Raw genomic sequence first — 25,004 nt, 5'->3', positions numbered from 1 at the left:
GATCTGGTTAATGGTTAAACTAACACCAGATCAAATCGATCAAGTCATCTCAGCAGAAATCCCAGACCGAGATATTGACCCGCTTCTTTTTGATATTGTTATCAATAACATGGTTCATGGTCCATGTGGCACACTTAACGTGAACTCACCATGCATGACAGATGGAAAATGTACCAAAAGATTCCCAAAAACCTTCGTTACAGAAACAATCAGTGGCAATGATGGTTATCCATTGTATCGTCGGAGATCACCAGAAGATGGTGGCCGATTTGCCACAATTAGCGGGCGCATTGAGATCGACAATCGTTGGATCGTACCATACTCGCCGTTGCTCTCGAAAACATTCGCCGCCCATATTAATGTTGAGTTCTGCAACTCTGTGAAGTCTATCAAGTATATCACGAAATATGTTAACAAGGGGAGCGATATGGCTGTGGTTGAGGTGAGAAACACTTCTGGACCTTCGGACGAAATTGATCTATATCAGCTGGGACGGTATATCAGCAGCAACGAAGCGGCATGGCGAATTTTTTCTTTCCCGATCCATGAAAGACATCCTACAGTAACCCACTTGGCAGTACACTTGGAGAATGGACAACGGGTATATTTTACTGCAAAAACTGCTCGAGAACGAGTGATATCTCCACCCTCAACGCCTTCTTTTCGTTATGCCAAGAAGATACTTTCGCCCGAACATTGCTGTACTCCGAAGTGCCAACATACTACACATGGAATGCGTCAACTAAGAAGTTCATGCGTCGTAAGCAAGGTAAATCTGTTTTTTGTTTAAAATTTAACTTTGATAAAGTCTCTCTTCACTTCCAGGTAGAGCAGTTGCGGGTTATTCAAATTTATATGCAACCGATGCATTAGGTCGCGTGTATACTGCACCAATATGTATATTGTACCACGTGTGTTCACCCTACCAACTCGGAATGTTTTTATCTTCGATTGTTATTAATAAACGTCCGAGGACCCAGAAATTTCAATGATTTGAAAACAGTTAACGGCCTAATATGTGCAACTTTCCGAGAAGCATGCCAGAAAATGAATCTATTAGAAAACGATGCACACTGGGACGTTGCACTAACTGACGCCGCAGATACAGCTCGACCTCAGCAAGTTCGTGCATTGTTCGCGATCATATTGCAACCTGCTCTCCATCCAATCCTAAGGAACTATGGGAAAAACACAAGGACTCCATGAGTGATGACATCTTGCATCGTGTAAGATCGGAAAATCGAAATCCAGATATCGCATTTAGCCAATCCATATACAACGAAGCTTTGATTGCGATTGAAGATGTTTGTTTGAATATCGCTAACAAATTACTGCCTCAAGTGGGTATACCAGCGCCGCATCGAGATTCAAACAACATTCTCGATCGTGATCTGAGGTAGGAGACAGTCTATGATACGGAAGAGTTATCTTCATTTGCTGAGAGAAATATCCGAAATATGAATGAAGAGCAACGTGCTGTGTACGACACTATCATGAGTGCAATTTTGGAGCAGAGTGGAGGTTTCTTTTTCCTCGATGCGCCTGGAGGTACAGGCAAAACATTTTTGATTTCACTCATTTTAGCAAGATTACGATCGGAACGCAAAATTGCGTTAGCCATCGCATCGACTGGCATTGCAGCAACCTTACTCGCCGGAGGCAGAACTGCACACTCTGCATTAAAGCTACCATTCAATTTACAGATCAACGAGGCTCCAACTTGCAACATTAGCAAAAGTTCTGGAATGAAAAAATTCTAAGAACATGCGAAATCATCATATGGGACGAATGTACCATGACACACAAAAAAGCTCTCGAGGCTCTGAACAATACCCTTAGGGACTTCCGAGGGAACAACGAGCTTTTCGGTGGTACTTTAATTTTGTTATCCGGTGATTTCCGTCAAACTCTACCAGTTATCCCAAGATCAACGCCAGCAGATGAGTTGCACGCATGCTTGAAGTCTTCAATACTATGGCCGTATGTTCAGAAACTTACTTTGAAAATTAATATGCGTGTACAGTAGACTGCCTCAAATGACCCGACTTTTGAAAAAAAATATACGCTGCAGGCTAAAATTGATCCTGGGCCTAGTACAAGATCTCATGCCAAATTTGGGCCAGATCGGACAATGGGAAGGGGTCGCTCAACGAGCCTGAAGTTTGTATGGGATTTAGAGACATTTTGTTCGAGAGGAACATGGAAAACCGATTTCTTTCAAAAATGGATTTTCTTAAAGCCTAAATTATGGCAAATATTTCATCCGAAGGTTGCATTTCAATTAAAGTTAATATAAAAAAGTTATTAAGCTTCAAAAATTGGCTCACTTTTTTAAGGGTGATATTCATCACTGTTTTAATGAGGCGACTAAATGTCCGACCATAACACTCAATGTGAAATGCATGCCGTTTCGTCAAATAATGACCGATTTAAACCATTGTTGTTGCACTCGATTGTAATTTTTAAGGCTTTTCTAATATTTGAGTTTGGATGATATTCACTTTATAGTTGGGAAAGAAGTAAGGGCGGAAAAATGCTTGACAATTTAAAAAATTGCATAACCACAGGGGCTTAGGAACATGACTGGACGATTTGTGATGCCAAAAACAAATGATGCAAAACAGCTACTAGACATTGGAAACGGAAAAATGCCTATCGATGAAACAACAAAATGCATAACATTTCCAGCTGATTTTTGTGAAATTGTGGCAACCAAAGATCAGCTTATATCGAAGGTGTTTCCAGATATTGGTCATAATCACAAAAATCATCAGTGGCTGAGCGTTCGAGCAATCCTTGCTCCAAAAAATCAGGACGTAAACGCTATTAATTACAGCATTCAGGATGCTATCGAGGGAGATGAGAGAACCTACAAATCCGTTGATACAGTAACCAATACTGACGAAGTGGTGAACTATCCGACAGAGTTCCTCAATTCTCTTGATTTGCCTGGTTTGCCACCACACGTCCTGATTTTGAAAGTTGGTGTGCCAATAATACTACTGCGGAACATTAATCCCCCACGGCTTTGCAACGGCACTCGGCTCGCTGTTAAAAGATTGATGGATAATATCATCGAGGCAACAATTTTGAATGGCAAGTTTAAAGGAGCAGACGTTCCGTTACCACGTATTCCGATGATACCAACGGATCTGCCTTTTGATTTTAAAAGGTTGCAGTTCCCTGTACGACTGGCTTTTGCAATGACGATTAACAAGTCTCAAGGGCAGTCCCTTGAAGTTTGCGGAGTAGATCTCGAACCACCATGTTTTTCCCACGGACAATTGTACGTCGCTTGCTCCCGTGTCGGATCCCCGATCAACTTGATTATTTATGCTCCAGATAGAAAAACGAAGAGTATAACATATCCCACAGCATTACGTTGATAAAGGTAAAACAAAAATTAGGAGCGCAAATGTATCGAAATTATTATTGTGTTTATTTTAGTAACCTTCAAGCACTCTCCTCACTCCTCACTCGGTCGTTTTGACACTTCTGTAATATATCGAACACAGCAAAGCATAACCGAGCGTCGAATGAAAAGCTGTCCTGACAATTTGAACCAAGACTGATCAGAACAATTACCGAGAAAAAAAATCAACTACTTTACAGGTATTTCTAGAGATGAAATTATTTTTAATAAAAAAAATTAATTTACATTTTTTTACAGTTTAATACGAGATGAATTTTATCTTAAACACCAAACATTATTTAAAAATATAGAATTCCATAATAAATGCCAAACACAAACAAACGAATTCAATCAAAACTCATTCCGAAAACCCTCTTCCAAAAATTTAATTTACAAATTCATTTATTAAAAAGCGTAGCAACGCACGTACCGGGTCAGCTAGTTATATATAAAAAAAAGATCACAATAAAACTTTAAAGAATTATTCCTTATGCAACTCATGTCAAATTTGAGCATATTTGAAAGGTTTTTCTCACATGAAAAAAAAACGACAGAATGTCATTCAACTAAAGCAACATTATGTCATTCTTTTCCATATGGGGAAAATGATATCAAAATTTAAATTGCATGATAACGTTGCTGTTCTCTGCCTCTCATGAAGTAACAGAACCGAATACTGAAAATTTTTACTAAAATAACATTCTGTAATTTTTTTTTCTCGTATGGATATGAGCTCTTATGCTTAAAAATCCCTATTTGGATAGGGACAGTTACATTTTTTTTGTTTTTCGATATCATAGCAAAATGAATTTTAAAACTGAATCATGTAAGCTTATCAACTGATAACAGAAAAGGCCTAAAGCTAGAAATCATGCCATTTTCGGTCTTTAACATTTTGTTTTCTACGTAACGAAAATCCTGATCATTTAATAATAAATAACATAACTATCTGAGAAAATAAGATTTCTTTTATGAACTACCCTCCTTTATGAAGTGTGGTTCTATCGATTTTGGATAAAAAGAGTTCCAGTGCCAAATCGCTCTTAAGACTACTCTCGATATAATATTAGAAAATGGTGAACTTTCTTCGGGATTTTTCTTCATTTTTGTTATTCCTTAAAAAGTTTAGCTGTGAAGATCAGCTGTTTCGCTCATCATCAAAGGTCTTCTCTTATCCTTCTGCTGCGTGGGGTTTCGACCATCGACCATCGCAGCATCGTGTTTAGGGTCCATAGTTAGTCTACCAACATTCCGGCCCATCCTGAAATCGCTCGTATTTCTGAAAAGACAGAATAAGAGCCTCGCGAACACAACGGGTGGGTGCTACTGATCTTTCTCCGAGAATCTAGGCCGCTTGTAATCTGGTTGAGACGACGCTGGTAAAACACAAAGCTTTTCGACTGGGCGCGTAAACGGTCCGGATGCAGTTTTCAAAGTAACGACCCTTACGACTCCATCAGCTCCTGGAAAAACTCGATCTACTCGTCCCATCTTCCAACGACTTGGTGGTAAGTTATCATCCTTGATGGCAACTAGCTGCTCGATCTTGATTTCAATTGGTGTCTTCCATCTTTTGAATCGCCCTTGAAGTTGCGTCAGGTATTCAACTCTCAAACGATCCCAAAAGTGCTGGATTCTTTTCTGTAACGTTTGATTGTTGTTCAACCTGTTCAAGGGTACATCGCGAACATCTCTCTCCGGTATTTGTTGTAGAGGTTCCCCAATAAGAAAATGTTCCGGTCTTGGAGGTTCAAGATTGTCAGGATCATCCGTTAACGCTGTAATTGGCCTGCTGTTTCCCAGAGTAATCCGAAGTGAGGTGCTCCTGGGGGTATAAAGTGCCATAGGATATTGTTGTTTACACACTCCTTCGAAACTGCTTCCTTGTGGTGATCGTTGCGCAGCAATTTGAGGATTTCTCGCAGATAACTCCGTGCTCCAACAAAGTTTGTCTCATTGTCCGAATAGATGTCCGAACAGTATCCTCTTCTACCAATGAATCGTCGTTGAGCTTGGAGAAAACGTTCTGTGGATAAATTGAACACGAGTTCTAGATGTACATTGTACAGCCTTCGTACACAGACAAATGATGACTGACACGTATGCCTTAACCGCTGGTTTTCTTGGAGCTGGCCGAATATATACTGGACCAAAATAGTCGACTCCTGTCCTTAGAAATGCTCGAGCTACGGTGACACGTGCTTGGGGTAGTTCTCCCATAAACTGCTCAATAGGGCTGGGTTTCGCTCGAAAGCATTTCATGCAATTATGCACAACCTGTCGTGGAACATTTCTGCCTCCAAGTGGCCAATACTTTAGTCTCACTGTGCTTAGCAGTAGTTGAGAACCAGCATGAAGTAGCTTGATGTGATAGTACTCGAATAACATCTTAGCAAACGGATGTTCAGCTGGTAGCACAATGGGGTGCTTCGTATCTTCCGATTCCATGGATCTTCCTAATCTGCCTCCCACGCAAATTAGTCCTTCTGATGATATTCGTGGGGTAAACCATCTAAGTGGTGAGCTTCGATGTACGTTTTTGTTTTTCATTAAGGCCTTCCACTCAGCAGGAAACGATTCTTGCTGGATGCAGCGGATGATAGAATATTCTGCTTGTTCCAATTCTTCGACGGTTAGTAAATTTTTGCAGTTCTCTTCAGATTTCTTAAGAATACGCATGAGCCGCATCCAATAAGCGGTACTGCGTATTAGTTTGGTAAATGACGAAAACCTTCGAACATAGTCTTCACTGAAGTCTGATACTCGACTGCTGGTTGGATGTGTGGTACGACGAATTTCCTCTTCTGCTATTTGAGACTCCAAGGTGCCTGGCTGCTCCGGATAATGATTTTGCCCTAACCATTCAGGGCCCTTCCACCAAAGACTGCATCCCTCTATCTGATCTGGGTCCATACCCCGTGAGATAAGGTCTGCTGGATTTTGCAAGCCAGGAACATGTCTCCAAGTACAGTTTTCCGTAATCGTTTGTATTTTCGCAACACGGTTAGCTACAAGAGTGGACCACGTCGCAGGAATTGAATTCAACCATTAAAGAACACACGTAGAATCTGTCCGCCATAAACGCTGCATGAAGATTTTTGCACTCGTTGTAACTGCTCCTACGAGACCGAGGGGGTCGAATAGCACAGCGATAGCTGATAGAATTTTCCATTTAGACAACCTTTCCTTTACCGCAATTTGTTCAATGGTAAAGTTGAAGCGAAAATAGTCCTTATGTGGTTCCCAAGTAAGTCCTAATGTCTTCATCGATGGATCAGGATCCAAATTGATCTCATTGGCTTACGCAAGATCCTCGATTTTCCCCTCTCTTAAAGCTGCAGCTGAGTTGGATGCGAACTTCCTAGGACGAAAATCTCCACTGTCTGTCAATTTGATAAGTTCTGCGCACAATTTGATTGCATCACTCTCTGTATCGGTGCCTGTGATAACATCGTCCATGTAGACGTCATCTACCAAAACGCCTTGGATGTGCTTGGGAATCGATTATACTCGTCGTTCCCCAGCTGTTTCAACGTTCTGGTCGCTAGAAGTGGCTGGAGAATTTTGTACATGCGCCGTGAAAAACCTAACTACACGCAAACATAGCAAAATCGTTGAATGTGGCGAAACGGATCGTCACCAAAATAATTAAAGTGTTCGGGGAACGTGTTTCGACAACTAGGAAGCCGGGATCTGAGGGAAATCGAAATCCGGGAGCCGCAGTGACGAATAGAAGAGAGGCTAGCACTTTCAAGCGAAACTCCAATCTCTCCGTTTGAGATGTCGCCAATAAGTTGGAAACATCAGCTACAACCGTGCATGAAGCTTGAAAACGATCCGAACTATCGACTTATAAGAAGGTGTGACTGATAATCGCAACGAAAAGCAAACCCTTACGGTAAAAACAAGATCTCGGAAACTGTATACAACATTGTTGGCAAAGTTTAATTGCGTGGTAATGGAAGACGAAACCCATGCCAAGGCAGACTTCTGACAGCTTCCGGGACAAGAGTTTTATACAGCAACCACTCAATACTCCACTAATCTTAAGTTTTTTTTTTAAATTAGTTTTATTAGTGACACTTCACTTTCCTTATAACATTCTTGTCGATACTGTTCAGGTGTTTTCATTTAGATTTACATTGCCGTTTTGAGAAAAGACATAAAATTCACGAGGAAAAATCATCGAAACTAGTTCCATTTGTGATTTGATTGGTTTAAAACATTATGTTAGTAGGGGGAAGTGTTCCTAAATGCGCATGTTGGGTAATATGCGCATACAGCCGATTGGCGATAAGACTGGAGATTCAACGTATCTAATCAGTGCAGTTTGAGGATAATACGCTATTGAAACATGGCATGAAGAAATTTGATGATTATATAAAGCCAAAAAAATTTAAAAATTCAAACAAGATTTTTGTCAGTTTTGTTGTAATATATTGAACATTAATTATCGTGCGTACAGATTCTGTAAACAAAAATTTTAATGGTTTTTCTTTCTTATTCATCTGGAAATCGGAAATTCAACAAATTGAAGCTTTTGGGAAAGTTGTGAATGAAAAGATATTGGAATAAGAGACAGGTTCTGAATGCCCATATCAAGGAAGGTTAAATGCCTATATAAAGAAAAATAGATAATTCTTATAAATTTTTTACTTTTTATCATTTAAACATTTAATCCACGCTCAAATCACGATCTTTCAGCGAAAAAAGAAGAACTTCATACTGATCCGATAAAAATACGATATGAACAAAATATTACTATGAAATATGGCCATATGGCATACTTAACTATGTTTCATGCAAAAGAACTAGTGATATAGAAAATTTCATCAAAATTTCAGCCTTGACGTATGCTTAACATCCGTTTCTACCATTTTCAATTAAATAATATCAAAATATTGCAAGTGTTAATGAAATATAACTAAAAACATAAATATGCGCATTTAGCCCGCCAGTTTCGGAAATCGGCTATTTTGACTTCTTTTATTATAAAATTATTTTCACAAAAACTGTAAGCGATTTCAACAGAAAAATTGCTCTGGCTTATATCAAACAGATGTCCGCTCATGTGTGTATAGTTTTTAGACTCCTATCTATTGAAATATACGAGAAAATGAGTGCTTTCCTTAATATGCGCATATAGCCTACCTCTCCCCTAAGTAAAATGGCACAAAATATAACCGTCGCAGCAAGACATAAAAAGATGGACATTTTGGGTCTAAAGTAGGACGGTAGGACAAAAGGTCGAAAAGTAGGAAATGTTCTACCAAAGTAGGACTTCTGTTAAGCTTACGCTGATCCCTTCTTTTCAATCAATCATCCGCCTAAGTTCCCTTAGTTACAGTGGTAAAAATGAGAAATGCAATACAATATTTTCATCTGCCTTTCTATTTTCATCAATAAATTGGAAAAATAAAAAAAATCAATTAATAAGCAATTACCTTTTGAAAAAATTGCCAATATCTAAGGTTACGACATTCTTCAAAATACTGCTTTATGATTATTTTGTTCTTTTTGTTAACATGCAAATGCAATATTGACGTTCGAATAAACAATCCGCCGTAGAAAAAGTTATCAAAGAAAATACTGGATAGAAAGCACAAAGGATTCATTGTAGGATCAAGGGTAATTGAAGGACTCCGGAATAGGGGAAAACATTCCAAAAAATCAGAAGACGTTCTTTTATGATCCCCTTTCGATTCAGAATATCCTCAGCACTTGTCGAAATGTGAAAATCAGCATAGTGAGAAGAGAAAAAAAACCTGTGGCGTTGCATCTTTCTGCAGTTGTTTCCATTGTTGGTTGCCATTTCAGTAAATTGAGTTAAACAAAAGTTATGCTTCGTACTGGAGCTGGGCTCTAAGAATGAACCCATATAGACATGAGCTTGAGAGTTTGTTTGGCGAAAGGAAGAAATAAACTGAAATTGGTAGATGCTCGAAGTAACTACTTTCCGAAGCTATGCACATGCAAATATGCTTCTCACATCATACCAAGGTACCTTCTACCGACAAACATAGATTGTGGGTACGAAAAAGTGGAACCATTTGGACAATTTCCCTGGCCAAAAAAGTGTGGTTATGTAGGAATGTGTATTTTGGGAAATGTTTCTTCGGTTTTTCGGGGGAAGATGATGCTACACGGTAAATGTGTGTGCATGTCTTTGTGTCCTGGTCAGAAGAGCAACAAAGTACAACAGAAGGCCATTTTCTGTTATTGAAAGTTTGTGTGTACCGGATTGTTAGCCGGTTGTGGCGCAATGTAGGAACCTCTTTTTTTTGTCTATTTTGGACTTCCTTCGAATAACCGAGCAACGGAACACATTCAGATCAATGCAAATGGTTGGCCGAGTGCTAAATTATTGGTTCGGCTAGGCAGGAGTTTGTATTGCACTGCAAGTTCCGAAAACTGCAGAAACCATCAATTATGGATGCTGATGTTCCTCGTTGCTGGGGACATTATCTTGCAAAGCCTCACTTAGCAGCTCCGGTCGTTTCTGTGGCACACACATTTGTTTCGAATGGTGAAAGCGGAAATGGTTGACACTTTCATTTCGTTCGGTTTGTTCAGTTCCGGTCGTAGGAGGCTACATTCTTTACTTCAAAAGTAAATCATAATCAATTATCTATAACGCTTAAAACGAAAGTTTAGATATCCAAAATTTGCTTTGTTATCCGTCATTGTAGCTAGTGTGAGATTTTCGGATTATTAACGAATCGACTTGCTTAGAGCTAAAACTACAAATGCCTCTTGCTTCTATTTAAGCATCCGTTCCTTTGTATCAACTTTTACAGTCATCAAAGTCCGACTAGAGCATGTACGGTCCTATGGGGAGGGGTAGAGGGTGGTTTGTTGATCACTCCCCAAAGGCAAAAAACCGTTACAAAATACCCGCAAATCCTTGAATTTCTTTAAAACTTCGAACTTCTCTAGTAGATGTGCTTTTAAATTTTGCACTCCGTGGGAGTGTTTATTCAACAACAAAAAAATATAAATAGACTTTAGATTGAAAAAAGTCGGTCCACCGAAGCTGTAACTTGCAATTCCCTGATCCGAATTATACCAAAAAATTTTTTTGAGTTATTTAGAGTGTTGACTTCGAATAAGCAAGCCATTCTTCTACTATACACTAATAAAATGTAAATTGTCACTTATTTCTCTTATGCCTAAATTTTCATGAGGAATGGTCATTAGTTTTTAATTTGTTTTAAATTCGTGGCTCCATAATTTTTCATTTTGATTTGAATTTTAATGGAATGAAAAATATAAAAAAGTCAAATAGGGGGATCTTCATTCAAAACTTCCCAAGTGGGAAGGCGCCAAACCCCATCAAGGCTCACTGATGCTCATCAATCTTAAGATAGGAAGTTTCGGTGCCCATTTTCATAGCCACTGTACTTACTCTTCACGTGGCTCCAATAAAATGGATACTTGGGACTTGGGTGTGATTGTTCAGCTTCCGTATGGGGTGAAAAAAAAAACGCAACATGCTGAAAATAGTCATTTTTGCTTCAGAATCCCCGCAGCTTAAATATTGTTAAGCTGATTTACCCAAAGCTGACCAGATTGCCCAGTTTTACCCACTTGCTCGGATATTTGATAAGAAATTTAAAGGGCGCGGTCCAGCCGTCCAGACCGGTTGTCCGGATATCGCTTAAAAAGGCTCGTTTTTTCGGATTTATTCATTATACAGACCCCGTTCGATTTTGGAAACATGCCCGTACATTTTGTGATGCCAAAATCGAATGTTGCCAAAATCGAACGGTTTTTTTTCTCAACTTTTTTTCAGTGATTTTTACAAAATAACTGTTAGTATTATCAAACACCTTATTTTTGGTTAATTTTCGACCATTTGTAGTAATTTTTTAATTTTTTTCATCATGTTTTTAAAGCATTTTCCACTTTTCTTGTTTTGTTTATAATGTTTGTTTTCAATTGTCATATTTGCTGTTTTTGTCGTTCTTCATAATTTTTGAGTTGTTTATTATTATTTTCAGTCTTTTGTTTGAAATTGTTTTTTAACTTTTTGAATTTTTCATCTTTCTGTCATTTTTTAGTACTTTATATTTTTTTTTAAAATTTTTGTTTTTATTATTGCATTTTATCACCATTTTAGAACATAAAAACGTATTTATGGTGTTTGTCTAAATTAAGTTGGTCCTGTTATAACGAAAATTAAACTATAATACTAACTATAAAAAACCGTTCGAACGGGGTCTGTATATGCAAAATAAAAAAATCTCTTCTAAAGCCATTTTAATTTATCGTACTAAAACGAAATTTTTTTAACCAAGTTTTAACATAATAATCATGAGCGGTTTCTGGATGCTTAAAATACAAAATTTGCTGATGTACTTCAATGAAAAAAAATGATACAAGTGAACTTTGCCCAAATTTACCTAGCCCAAATTCTGGATTGAAAATTCTGAAATCAAATATCAGTATATTTTTGGTTTTTAGATAAAATATTTGCCTGACCGGATACGTGCGGGAAAAAAAATCTGAGAACCTAAATTCACTTCATTATTTTATTTTGTAAATTTCCTGGCCATATTAAAGAATGTCATATTACTCAAGGAAAATAATATTCCACGATGTGACTGTAAAATTTTTGATATATCTAAAACAACTAAACAACTATTGAAACGCTTGAAAAACGAAGAGACGTTGCTATGATTTCCTTTGTTAACGATTTTATCTCCCAACGTGTAAAATCAGAATACTTGTTAGAAAATTTGAACTTTTACACACCTTCACGCATACTAAGAACCAGAAACTTATTTGAAGCAGAGCCTCAACGAACCATGTACGCCAGCAACAAACCTGTAAACCAAATGATGAAAACTTATAATCAATATTGTGTACACATTGACATTATCATGTCCGGAGCTGCAATAAGATAAGTGTTAAACAGAAGACATTTACAAGATAGTGGTTAAGACAATTTTGTATGAGCAAACTGTAAACGTAGTCTACAATTGATTGACGAAATAAATAGATAAATAAATTAATAAATAAAAACAGATAACAATGAAATATTCCATTATAATATCTTCTGTTCATATTTATGGTATAACCCTTAAAGAACGTTTTATTTTATTGTCCATTTTCATCGGCATATAGCAAAATTTTCAACATATTTCATTGATGTGGTTGTTTCAAAACACTCAAATAATTGAACACTTAGACGAATTCTATTTTAAGGTTTTCTTCACATTTATATAAATGATAGAAAAACATCCTACATAAAATCGTTATGGGGGTTTAAATCATGTTTACAAAAAATGTATAAATGGTGTGTTAAACAGGACTTTTTAGTGAATCATTCGTCATATGACATTCTATCATTTTTTTAATGTGTTGCAGTATCAATTGTGTTACTGCATCTCACAAATTCCACGTCTTTTGAATCTAAAATTGTTCTGAGGGCGTTAAATCGAGTTACTTGTCTCAGTAAATTCCTTAAAAATGTTCAGACGTTTTACAGTCAGTAATAAATGCATCTTCAAGTGTAATATAATTTTTTCCTAAACATTTATCATACCAATTCACAGAGGATTGTTTATAACTGCCCATGTTTTTCAAAACACGGAGCAATTATGAACTTGTTTTAAAGCATTGTTTGATTATCTATCTTTAATGGTTAAAACACCGATAACCGTCAAGATCTTGAAAATAAACCGTTATACATAACTTTGTCAGTTTCTAAATCTGTGAATATGAGATTGTATGGACAACATTCCTTGTTCCGTTGTGAATACAAAAATTCCTCATGACTAATTAAGGGTAAATGTTTAAGACCACAAATCGTATCTAGACACAGTGGTTAGATTTCTCTAGAATATTGCCAACACTAGAAATTTTTACGTAACAAAAATCTAACCTGTGATTACTCCTCCATAATAATCTGGGTAATTATGAACAGATAAAAGAACAAAAAAAAAATTTTTTTTGTTCATGATAACTATAGTTGACCCTACGAAGAACTTGTCTTCTGTTTTAGCTGAGTTTCAAAAATATATTTTTTAGAATTCAATACATGTTTTTTATATATTGGACAAAAAGTCAATGTTTGCAAAAAAAAATAATATTCAATTTTTGGATCGTTATTATAATTGTATTTTATGCAATTCAGTGCTAAAAAGTTAACTTTTAGACACTGAAAACATTATCGAAAAGCGGGTATTTTCAAAACAAACTGTTTTTTTTGCCTGCCAAAGTACAGTCCACGATCTAACTCATCACAAATTTTCAGTCATTTGGCAAAGTCATTGACATGTGGTTATTTGCAAGATGCAGAAATAAACTTTTTGCAACTTGTTTCAATGAATAAATAATTAGAAACCATTCACTAAACATTGTTTTTGCATCTTGAATTCAAACTTCAAAAGTTTGAAAAAAATATGGGCAACAATTCACAGAGTCTTAATTAATCAGTTTCAAGGATTATTTAACAGCATACCAAAGTTTAAGATAAAGACTAAATTTGAAACATTAAATCACTTCAGATTCACCTATTGTTTTTTTTTAAATCAATTTTAAACTAAGGAATTTCAGTTTCAAAATGAAAGCAAAAAAATGTGCAAAAGGAATTCAAAATTATTATATCTAAATTTATTATAATAAAATCAAAAGTATCGTTAATTCATAAAAATAAGAAACATTTATTTTTGATTGTCAAAGCGTAGAAAAATTTTAATTTAAAATTTTTCAGTTTAATTTTATTGACAATGAATTTGAACTACCTATACTATTAAAAAAAAAACTGAAATTCAGGACTCATAAATTGAGTTCAAGAATACATTAAAATTGAAAATTTTGAAAGAGTTTTAAAAAGGAACAATGTAATTTTTGTAATAGCCATAAAAAGTTAAAAAAAAACATGTCTGAATCTTCTACTGCATGCGATTCAAAATTTGGTTTCGAACTTTTTTTTTTATAATAATTTTTAGCATGATTTAGTACTGTAAAACATTGCAAACTATATTTATAATTAAAAAAAAAAACTTATTTCGTACATTATTTTATCAATTAAAAAATATTTCCTTAAAAATTTCCTTCAGTAGAGGATTAGCTTTGTTATGCAGAAAAATGTGGATTAGATTAAAATGAAAAAAGTAACAGTTAATTGTTCAACATATTTTTCAATTTTCAGTCCATTTCTCGGGGTAAAATTATGAAAATAAGATAACTGTTCCGATTACTAATAGAGTTATATCGTATTTTGTAATCTTTGCTTGGAAACAACCCCTTATCAGGAAAACAAATCTTATAAATTTCTTCAAACACATGCTAAGCTAAGACTAACATTAAGGATTTATGCAAAAACACGTTGAAAAGCGGAAAAATAAGGTTTGAAAATCAAAGAGACTCAACAGTGTACATAAAATTTTCATACACTTCATAATCAGATTACAATAAAAACATGATATGTACATGTTTTTAAATCTGTAAAGCCGTCCTTAATTCGAATTATTTGTCAGATTCTGTCAAATCTAGTTCTGGTGATATTAGGTTTTGAAATTTAAAAATAACTAAGTTTTGAGTTAAATAAATCATTGACAACAAATAAACCGACAACCCTAAATAAAAACAAAAACAGATTTCTAATTTATTTAATATCCTTCATTTGATAGAGGATTAAGATATTATCAATGATTTAAAAAAACCTCAAGTTTTAAAAATGCAATAGAAAAAATGTATCTATTTGTGACATCATTGAAGAATATTTATAAGCTTTCGATATCAAAGATTTTATTTCTATTTAGAACTTTGTTGAAGACTTCAAATATTTTTTGACTTTTGCTTTAAAAACAATTGATTCATTTTTATTAAAAAAAATATTCCAAAATATCCTTAAACTCTCATATTTTACCATACTGTGAAAAATAAACTTAAAGGACGCCTCAGTTTTCTCAAAAGTGTCAACTATTCGCGATTTTGGTAAAAGTTGATCATCCATTCGAAACCTACGATTTAAGAATCTTTGAAAAGTTATAAAATATTGCTTAAAAATTTCTTTAGTTGACTCTTAAATCTCGAAAACTAGAGTTAGCAGAAAAAAAAAGCAAACTGCAAATTTGGAAATGTCGCCCTAAAATTAGTCGAATTCGCTCTCATTCCCCCCGGGCAAACGGAAGAACGTAAATTTGGTTGACTTGTGCTATCGAAAAGAAATAAATTAAAAGTAATCAATATTATTGCAATAGTTTTGTTATTTGAACACGGGCCTTTTTTAACATTCGAATTCAAGGATTTTTTTCTTAAATGCTGCACTCAAAACACAAATACATATATATTTTAAGGAAAAAGGAAAAAAATTCACTGGATTTTTCTAAATTTTATTTCAATTTTTGTTACGGATCAGGTTAGAGATCAGTTCATTCGAAATTTTCGTAAATTTTCAAAGGAATCTTAACATACTCAAGCTTTAAAAAGTGTAATTTGAAATTTTCTGGATAAATTATGACCAGTGATCAAAAAAAGTTAATTTTCTAAATAGTGCGTTTGATAGGAGATGGTTTCAGCTATGTCGAATTTATTATTATAAGGCTACAAAAAAACACCGTGTCGTGCATAAAGATGATTGTCTTGTGTTTAACTCTTAAATCTAACACTTTCACTGGAAAATAATAATATAAGTATCTTTTTACATTTTCAAATTTGCAACAAAGAGTTCTAGATTTGAAATTTACCTTTAATTTGCTTGCTTTATATGATTGGTAGATTTTTTAATAATTGTAATGACGCGATACTTGAAAAAAATTTAAGAGACTTTTTTAATTACTCATTTCATTTTTCGAGGCAGTTTACTAAATTCTAGGTTCCGGTAAAATTCGTGAGTTTTTTTATCCAATTTAGAAGTAGTTTTTTCCCGGTTTTCCCGGTTCTATGGCCACTCTGCTTAGATGGTTAAAAACTAAAAAAATTTAGGATATATTCAAATGGTAGAGATTAACCACCGTATTGATTGTATTTTACTTTAGTTTGTCGGCCTGAGCGGTGAAAAGTGATGTCCTTTTTAGTAGGGACATCTAAAGATTATTAAATTTTATAGGTGGATAAAAGGTTAGATGAAAATGAAAGATGTTGAAAATGATGAAAGCAACATTTCATTACCTGATAATGTAAAACCGCATTTTAAAATTGATTATAGTGAAAAATCATAAATTAAATGATGGTGAAAGCTGAGGAACAATGTGTACATCATGTTGTATTGCGTATTTCAAAGTTCAAGGTAATTTAACGATAACAAGAGTTTATTTTCTGGTGGTCAAAAATTTGAATATTTTCGTTACTTTTTTTTCTGAAAATTTAATACTATAGGAACTACAAAACAGTTCCTTATGAAAATTTATTTGAAAAAATTCATACTTTCATCGAAAAATGGGATGCCTAATATGCCCCGGGTGCTCGTTACGCCCTTTTCTCCCGTACATTCCTTAGTTTGTAGTTGTTCTTGTAGTTTTTGTCATTTTTGTGTAATTTGTCAATTTTGTTTTTTTTTATTATCGAGATAGCTTAAAGTTAGAAGGATTGCGATACATTTCCTTTTTAGATAGCTGTAATTCCAGTCGGTTTTTCTCAAATTTTCTGTAATTTACCATTTAAATATTACTATAAGTCATAAAATCTCAACTAACAAATCAAGTTCAGATCTTTAATAAAGACGTCCCAAAGTAATTTCAAACATGAGCCATAAAAAAAAATTCCAATGTTTTGCTGATTTTCACCAGTTGAGTTGTCTTAAGTAAATCACTGGTGTTAAAACATGTTAAAAATCAGACACATTCAAATAATGATCCAAACTTCGTTTTGAAACCTTTCCAGCAAGTTCGTACTTTCTGATGCAACCATTTTTCGGTTCGGCAAGCACACCGGGCCATTTTTTTCCCTAACACGCAGAACAACCCAAATCTGGTTGTTTGAAAACCTGGCTCCGACACGCCATCAAAAACAGCAAACCGGCAGCTGGCGATCGCACCCAGGAACCAAAAAAAAAAGAGAGAATGAAAGCCGCCCCCATTTCCCGACTCGGCTGGGGGAGGCATCATCTTTGCAAATCATAAAAAGTCATAATTTATGGCGGTTGAAAATTTATCCATTATTTATGCATGAGATTTTCCCAAAACGAATCCAAATGGGCAGCAGTCTCAATGCATGCGCATGTAACTTACCGAAAACGACGTTTCCCGGCGGATGGGTTTTTTTTCGCTCTCTCTCTCTCTCTCTCTCTCTCTCTCTCTCTCTCTCTTGGCGGTTCCAGTGATGGTCCGCCCGGTGAATCTCGGGTCTGGCACTTTGCCGCTTAGACGAAGGTGTCCGCCCCATAAACGTCCGATTGAGGTGTAAGTCAGTTCCCAGGAGAAACCAATTCATTCCGAGTCTATGCATGAAGGGATGATGATGGTGAGTGTGAGCATTAAGATTCAGTTTTTTCCCTCTCGAGTCAACGAGTCCATTTTGAAGGTTTCACACAAAAAAATTTGGGAAGTAATTTGAAACAATAAAATTTTAAAACATAGAAACAAAAAGCGATTTTCATACTAACACTCGAATAACGATGGTTGGCTAATATGCGTTTCCAGTTAGAAAGGAGTCAGGCTTCAATTTGAAACATTGCTGAAGATTTTTTTTCTTTGGCTATGGTTTTAACTATTTACTCTCTGGAGCCACTATTAAAGAAAATCATAGAACAGGCTTTCTAAACCCCAACTTTTCTAGTGAGCGAATAAGCTAGGGTCGAAGGAAGCACCACGTCATTGAAGAAAGGGGGGGGGGGGTGTGTTGGCGCCTTTTTTTTGTAATTTAAGCTCAAACAGTTCATTCATAAAATCATAGAAAATTATTTTATAATTAAACTGTTTGATTTTTGCTTATGCTTATGCTTATGTTTATGATACATACACAGCCAGAACTTATCAGCATCCCGATGAGCATATTTCTATGCTCCTAGAAGGCCTCGGCTATTTTTACTTCAATGAATGGAAATGAGGTTCTTCTGCACAGAAATCCAAAACAAAACTATTCAATTAACTAAATCATGATTTGATAATATTGAACATTTGTTGTCAACAAATATTATTCAATTCTGCTAAAAATTATAGGATTTGCATGTTTTGAATTTTTGTGCAACACCATTTCTGGTTGATGACTTTGGATATAGCACTTTTACTCGCTCTTGAAAAGAAACTTAAAATAAACAAATACAAAATATGTAGCGAAATCTTTGAAATTAAAAAAAAAATATATGAATAATCTGGAAAAAAATGAACTTTGATATTTGTAACAAACAATGTTAATTTTTTTTAAACTGTCAATGGACTCGAATCAAACTCATACCACTGTTGGAAGAATATAACTAACAATTAGGCAAATTTAAACAGGAAATACTTACTTTTATGATCGTTAAATTATCTTTAGACTGCTGATCCTAACATTCATTTAGAGAAAACAGTTTAGAGGCAAACAGAAAATTTTGGAATGAAAAGTGACACTAGTGACAAATAATAGTCTAAAAATTTCTTCAGAGGTCGCTATCTCAAAAACCACTAACTAGAACGTCACCCAAGATTGCACATGTAAAAATTACATCACTATACAGCAACGCTGTAAATTTCATCAGTTTCAATTTATGTAGGGGAGAGTGGGGTATCGTGGGCCATGGGGAAACGTGGGCCACTTTTAATATCTCAGATGTGTGTTGAGATAAAAATCTCAAACCAACTGTCATCGTCGTCGCTTTGCGTGAGCATGTATTCCTATATGTTGTTGACTGAAATACGCATCATATGCTTCTTTTATTTATCAAGCTAAAAAAAATTAGAAAAATTTACTTACATAATTAAAAAAACACCCGCTAATTTCATCGATGGGGAACCTAAAGTGCATAACAAAAATATGCTCATATGCTTATAATTTTAGTTTTGTCATGATCTTTCACGTGGAAAAGGAATTTTTGATGAAACATCAATACGTCACACAAACGTAACCAATTTGCAAATCATAGCTTGTGGGGAATCGTGGGCCACACATCTTGAACCACCTATATTTTTATGTTTTTATACACATTCAGAACTTAAAATACGTTTTACCTATCTGCAAAGTTTTCTTATGCCAAATGAAGAGTTATGAAAAATATTTTGTCCATCCTTTATAAGAAATTTTGCAAAACGTTCGCAAGCCAGGTTTTGGAATCGATGCGATCATACACAGCTCTCTTTTTTATTTCATCATCTGAAATTGCTTTTGAATAACGAAATGAATTAGGAAATCCCAATTTTGGGACAACTCATAAACTTTGCATGTTATTTGGTCCATTTGGATTAGGTGGCCCACGATTCCCCACCATTATTCAAAATCCAAAAAATATTGCTTTTTTTCAAACAGTCAGAATTTGGGGAAAACAACGTATTAAAAATTTAAAAAAAAATACCTTATGAAACCTTGAAAATGTAGAAACCCAAACCATTTTTTAATTTCATTTTATCTTTAACTAGCAGACCCGGTGTGCTTTGCTACACCTTCCTAAAATTATTGAAATTTATGGTCCGTAGTTATTTAACTTTTTGAAATCTTAATTCATTTTTTTTTTTAAATCCGTGTTTTAATCCTTTTTATGACTCTGGATTTCTTTGCTTCATAGGTTTATAGCTTATGCCAATTGTTTTTAGTATGGAATCTCCGCTGTCCCTTTATTTGTAGAGAGGGTCTCAAACTATCCTTGAAAAATTTTCTGTAACAAAATAACATCACGGGACACTCATTTTACTTATTCGTTCTGTAATAATTATACAAATTGTGAGAGTGACCCCTCCATAATTCCTTTAACTCTAATGGAAGGAATGGGGTCTCAAAACATCAGAAAAAAACTTCTTGTATACAAATACGATTCCATATAATATATGGCGTCATTCTCGATAAGCTCTCGAGCTATTCAAAAAATTTGTGACCCTCTCCCCACTTTATATCTCCCCTCTGGCAGGAGAAAGGAGTCTCAAACCATCGAAGCAACATTACCCGTACACAAATATGCTTCCATGCAAATTTGGTTCCATTTTCTCGATTTGTTATCAAAATGTTAAAAAATAAATGTATGAGTGACCCTCTTCCTATTACATCGTTCCACTGAATGGAGAGAGGGGTGCTAAACCACCGAAAAAACATTTCTTGTACTCGAATACCCTCCGATGCCAAATTCGGTTTCGTTTGCTTTATGAGTTGTCGAGTTGTGCCATAAAATTAGTATCGGAGCCCCTCTTGCTGCCTATCATCCCCTATCTGGAAGGAATCAAACATTCCGTGTATTCAAATACATTCCCATGCCCAATTCTGATCCATTTGCTCGATTGTTAGATTGTTCCCATGTCATATTTGGTTCCATTTGATAGATAAGGGCTTGGTTTATGCAACATAATCGTATATGAGCTCCCATTTTCTCTAACTGTAACCCCAATTGGAGGAGAAAGAAGTCTCAAATAAGCTAATAACCTTTTCACGTATCCAAATGCTTTCCATGCCAAAGTTGTTTCCATCAGCTCAAGTTATGCGAAAAATTGTAAAAGAGCCCCCTCTCTCCTCCCTATCACGCAACTGGAAGGAAGCAGTAGTACTAAATATTCACAGAAACAATCCATAGGCTCAAATACCCTTACAAACCAAATTTCGTTTCATTTACTGGGTAAGTTCCCGAGTGATGGTAAAATTGTATGGAAGAACCCTCCTCCCTTAAGGGGGGAGTAGGGTCTAACGGGTAAAAAAAAACACCAATTTCACGATTTTTTTTAGAGCTATCGTTCAAACAAATGTATTCAATTTTTTTGCATTATACAAAGCATTGTTAAAAGAACATTTAGTAATTTTTTCGTAGAAAAATATTGAAAAATGAGCCGGTGACGGAGCACTTTCGAGGATGCCTTTTAGAAAACAGGATTTGCGGTGGACACTGTATCTCTGTTTTTCTGGACCCCAACAATTTTATTTAACTTAAAAAAAATTTTATGAAATTTTTGTGGCTGTTTGAAGTAAAAACTACGATTTTTCACGAAAAAATCCGCCATTTTTTATCTGTAAAATCTCCCCAAAGTGAAAAAAAAGAAAATCGTTGGGGTTAGGTATTTTATATGTAGAAAATATGTTCCAAATTTGAAAAGAATCGGTGAAGTAGTTTTCAAATGACGATGTCCACTGACTTTAAAAATGTGCTTTCGAGAAAAACGTGTTTGAAGTTTCTGCTCTATTGTTTCTGCAGTATTAGATAAGAGGAGATAAAGGCCTATAATTTCTACAGTTTTGCTTCGATTGACTTGAAAATTTGACACAACATGCTTGAAATGTTTTACAATAAGAAAATAAAAAAAATAAAAAATCGATTTTATGAAAGTGTAAAAGGGTCTCCCCCCTTAAGATTTTACAACTTGAGGAACGGAGGGTTCTCCTAATATCATAGAAGCATTTATCGTAATCAAATACCTTTCCACACCAAATTTGGTTCCCCTTGCTTGATTAGTTATCCATTTATGCTTAAAATGGTAAAGGACCCCCTCCCCACTTTCTATCTCTTCACTGGGAGAAGGGAAAAGTAGCAAATATTCAAAGAACTATTTATCGTACCCAAATAAATTTCCAAGCCAAATTTGGTTTCATTTTATCGAATAGTTTCAAGTTATGCAATTAAAAATGTATGAAAGCCCCCTCCTTCATTCCTGTATCTTCACTGGAAGGAGGAAGGGGTCTGAAATAATAATAGAATCATTCCTCGTATTCCCCTACCCTCCAATGCCAAATTTGGTTCCATTAGCTTGATTAGTTCTCCAGTTATGTAAAAAATTGTAAGGTAGGCCCCCTCCCTCCTTCCTATCTTCTCACTGGAAAGAGGGAGGGGTACCAAATATTCTTAGAAACATTCCTCGTACCAAAGTACCCTCCCATGCCAAGTTTGGGTTGATTTGCTTGATCAGCTTTCGAGTTATGAATACTTATTACTTTTATATGAATGAAACCCTCCCCCCTTCCTGATAGAGGGAGGGGTCTCAAACCATAATAGGAACCTTCCCCGGACTCCAATATCCCCACCTGCCAAGTTTCACGTAAATCGGTTCCGTAGTTTTCGAACAGACAGACAGACAGACAGACAGACAGGAATTCATTTTTATAAAGAAGTAATGGAACAACAAAAAAAAGTGGCCCACGATTCCCCACTCTCCCATATTCAAAAGTTATTCACAAAACAAAGTATTGCATTTTTTTTATCGAATACACTCCGAAAAAAAGATTCCGTATTTTCTGTAATTTTTTTTTTTTAAAGATTTTTTTCTGAATTCGTGTAAATTTCATTATTTTTGTAATTTTGGCATTTTGTCCTTATTGTTTTTTTTTAACATTTCTGCCATTTTTTGTTATTTGTGGTCATTTTTGTCATTTTTTTTCGTAATTTGTAGTCATTTTTGTCGTTTTTGACATTTTTGTCATTTTTGTCATTATTGTCATTTTTGTCATTTTTGTCATTTTGGTCATTTTTGTCATTTTTGTCATTTTTGTCATTTTTGTCATTTTTGTCATTTTTGTCATTTTTGTCATTTTTGTCATTTTTGTCATTTTTGTCATTTTTGTCATTTTTGTCATTTTTGTCATTTTTGTCATTTTTGTCATTTTTGTCATTTTTGTCATTTTTGTCATTTTTGTCATTTTTGTCATTTTTGTCATTTTTGTCATTTTTGTCATTTTTGTCATTTTTGTCATTTTTGTCATTTTTGTCATTTTTGTCATTTTTGTCATTTTTGTCATTTTTGTCATTTTTGTCATTTTTGTCATTTTTGTCATTTTTGTCATTTTTGTCATTTTTGTCATTTTTGTCATTTTTGTCATTTTTGTCATTTTTGTCATTTTTGTCATTTTTGTCATTTTTGTCATTTTTGTCATTTTTGTCATTTTTGTCATTTTTGTCATTTTTGTCATTTTTGTAATTTTTGAAATTGGGTCTTGTATTTTTTGATTATGTCATTAACGTAGCTACAAATAGAAATAATGGTTTTAGGGTTGTTGATACAAAAAATATCAAACATTATCATTTTGAAATAAACAGTCCTTATAAGAACAATAAAACCTCCAAAACGATGGAATAATATAATTAGTTGAATGAAAACTATCAACTGGGATGCTGTCATGAATCCCTGACACTGGTCCAAAGAAGCGTATATTTTCCAAACCTAGTTGACACAAATTTTACGTTGAATTGCGCTTTTTACATCCAATCTTTCAGCAGAATGCACTCTCGCTCGTCGTTTAAATGCAATTACAGCTCATCCCAACGTCCACTCTTTTTACTACAACCGTTTATGGCCTTTTCGGTAGCAGGAAAATGGCCATAAATAGTTCGCGAAAAAAAACGGCTTATAAATCACAAAAGGCACAGTTAGAGAGCTCTAGGGAGGAATCCTACTGCTACTGCAAATCGGTTTGCATCGCTGAACATTGAATACTTTCGCTCGACAAAATTGTTTACCACAGTGCTTATCCATCCACCAAAATCAGAGAATCCTTTGTCAGATCACTGCACTGCACTGGTCTGAGTGGCGAGCAGCGAGTTTAAGGCAAATTAATCAAATTAAGTTTGCAATGTGACTTTCGCAGCGTGGCAGCGCCAAACAATATGATGATAAATTACTATTCCAACTAAAAAACTCTAATACTTACAACTTTGTTCATAAACCATTATAAAATGCTCAAAAGTTAAAAATGCAACAACTTTAGTTGAAAATTTAAAATAAGGTCGGAACAATTTTCAAATCCTTCTTTTTTTCACTCGGAGAAGGCAAATTGCGAGGTGGGATGATAAAAAAGTAATGCAAAAAACTAATAAATTGGAATAAATTGCACGAAAATTTTTATGCAACAAAGTTGCATGCTGTATCATTGCACAAAACCTTTGAATCAAGTAATTTTTTATCAAAAAATTCGTTAAAATCAAGAATACAAAAGTTAATAAAACTCCTATCTTCCACAATTTGCATTTTGCTCTTGTTATATTTCGGATAAAGAATATTCTAACTCACACTTACATTAAATGATTACCGTTAGCACCAGATTTTCTAAAAAACTCGCTGGAGTCTCGAAAAGTGTGAGAATATCCGTAAGTCATTTAAGTAAGGGAGCGTCACTCGTAGTGATGTGACGGGGCTTTTCTGTTAAAGCTTCAAAGAAAGGATGGATACCATTGGAAGGAATTTCGTATTTTTAGTGAGGGGGGAGGTGTATTACGTTGAAAATTCAATGGCTCCTCGATAGGCTAAACTTTTCTTCAACTGAAATCCAACAGCCCACTCAGATATGTAGTTGAAAGGCATCTTCTAGATGTGAACAATCTATGAAAACAATGAACGTCTTTGAGTATGCAAAAAACACTCGAGCAGGAGGCAATATGCATACAAAATTTCTTAACATCAGTGCAGAAGTGAAAAGCGTTCGAATGTTCTACAAGTAGAATGAAAAACTATTTTAAAAATGTAGTTTTTGATCATCTTTGGTGTATTTTCTTATCATGAAATCAAAAATTACTACCCCTTTAAATAATCTAACTGAATAACTGAGC

At 34.9% G+C, this 25,004-nt stretch overlaps 2 protein-coding genes across 2 annotated transcripts; one reads left to right on the top strand and one right to left on the bottom strand.

The window, feature by feature from the left end:
• Positions 1-2,579: 2,579 nt before the first annotated feature.
• LOC129742242 (ATP-dependent DNA helicase PIF1-like) lies at positions 2,580-3,386 on the top strand. The gene has a single exon (XM_055734117.1). The coding sequence runs from the start codon at positions 2,580-2,582 to the stop codon at positions 3,384-3,386; it is 807 nt and encodes a 268-aa protein (XP_055590092.1).
• Positions 3,387-4,735: 1,349 nt separating this feature from the next.
• Positions 4,736-6,325, bottom strand: LOC129742241 (uncharacterized). Its single transcript, XM_055734115.1, has 3 exons — positions 5,473-6,325; positions 5,279-5,423; positions 4,736-5,237 (listed from the first exon to the last, which is right to left on the bottom strand). Exons 1-3 carry the CDS (start codon positions 6,323-6,325, stop codon positions 4,736-4,738), a joined length of 1,500 nt encoding a protein of 499 aa, XP_055590090.1.
• Between the last annotated feature and the right edge of the window lie 18,679 nt (positions 6,326-25,004).

Source organism: Uranotaenia lowii, chromosome 2 (genome assembly GCF_029784155.1).
Source record: "Uranotaenia lowii strain MFRU-FL chromosome 2, ASM2978415v1, whole genome shotgun sequence".
NCBI lineage: Eukaryota > Metazoa > Arthropoda > Insecta > Diptera > Culicidae > Uranotaenia > Uranotaenia lowii.
This window is presented reverse-complemented; position numbering and strand designations above follow the sequence as displayed.

Coding starts and splice junctions, on each gene's coding strand:
- LOC129742242 (XM_055734117.1), top strand. CDS start 2,580: ATGACTGGACGATTTGTGATGCCAAAAACAAATGATGCAAAACAGCTA.
- LOC129742241 (XM_055734115.1), bottom strand. CDS start 6,325: ATGGACCCAGATCAGATAGAGGGATGCAGTCTTTGGTGGAAGGGCCCT. Junction 5,424..5,472: donor GTGTACGAAGGCTGTACAAT/GTACATCTAGAA, acceptor GTTTTCTCCAAG/CTCAACGACGATTCATTGGT. Junction 5,238..5,278: donor AAGGAAGCAGTTTCGAAGGA/GTGTGTAAACAA, acceptor TTATACCCCCAG/GAGCACCTCACTTCGGATTA.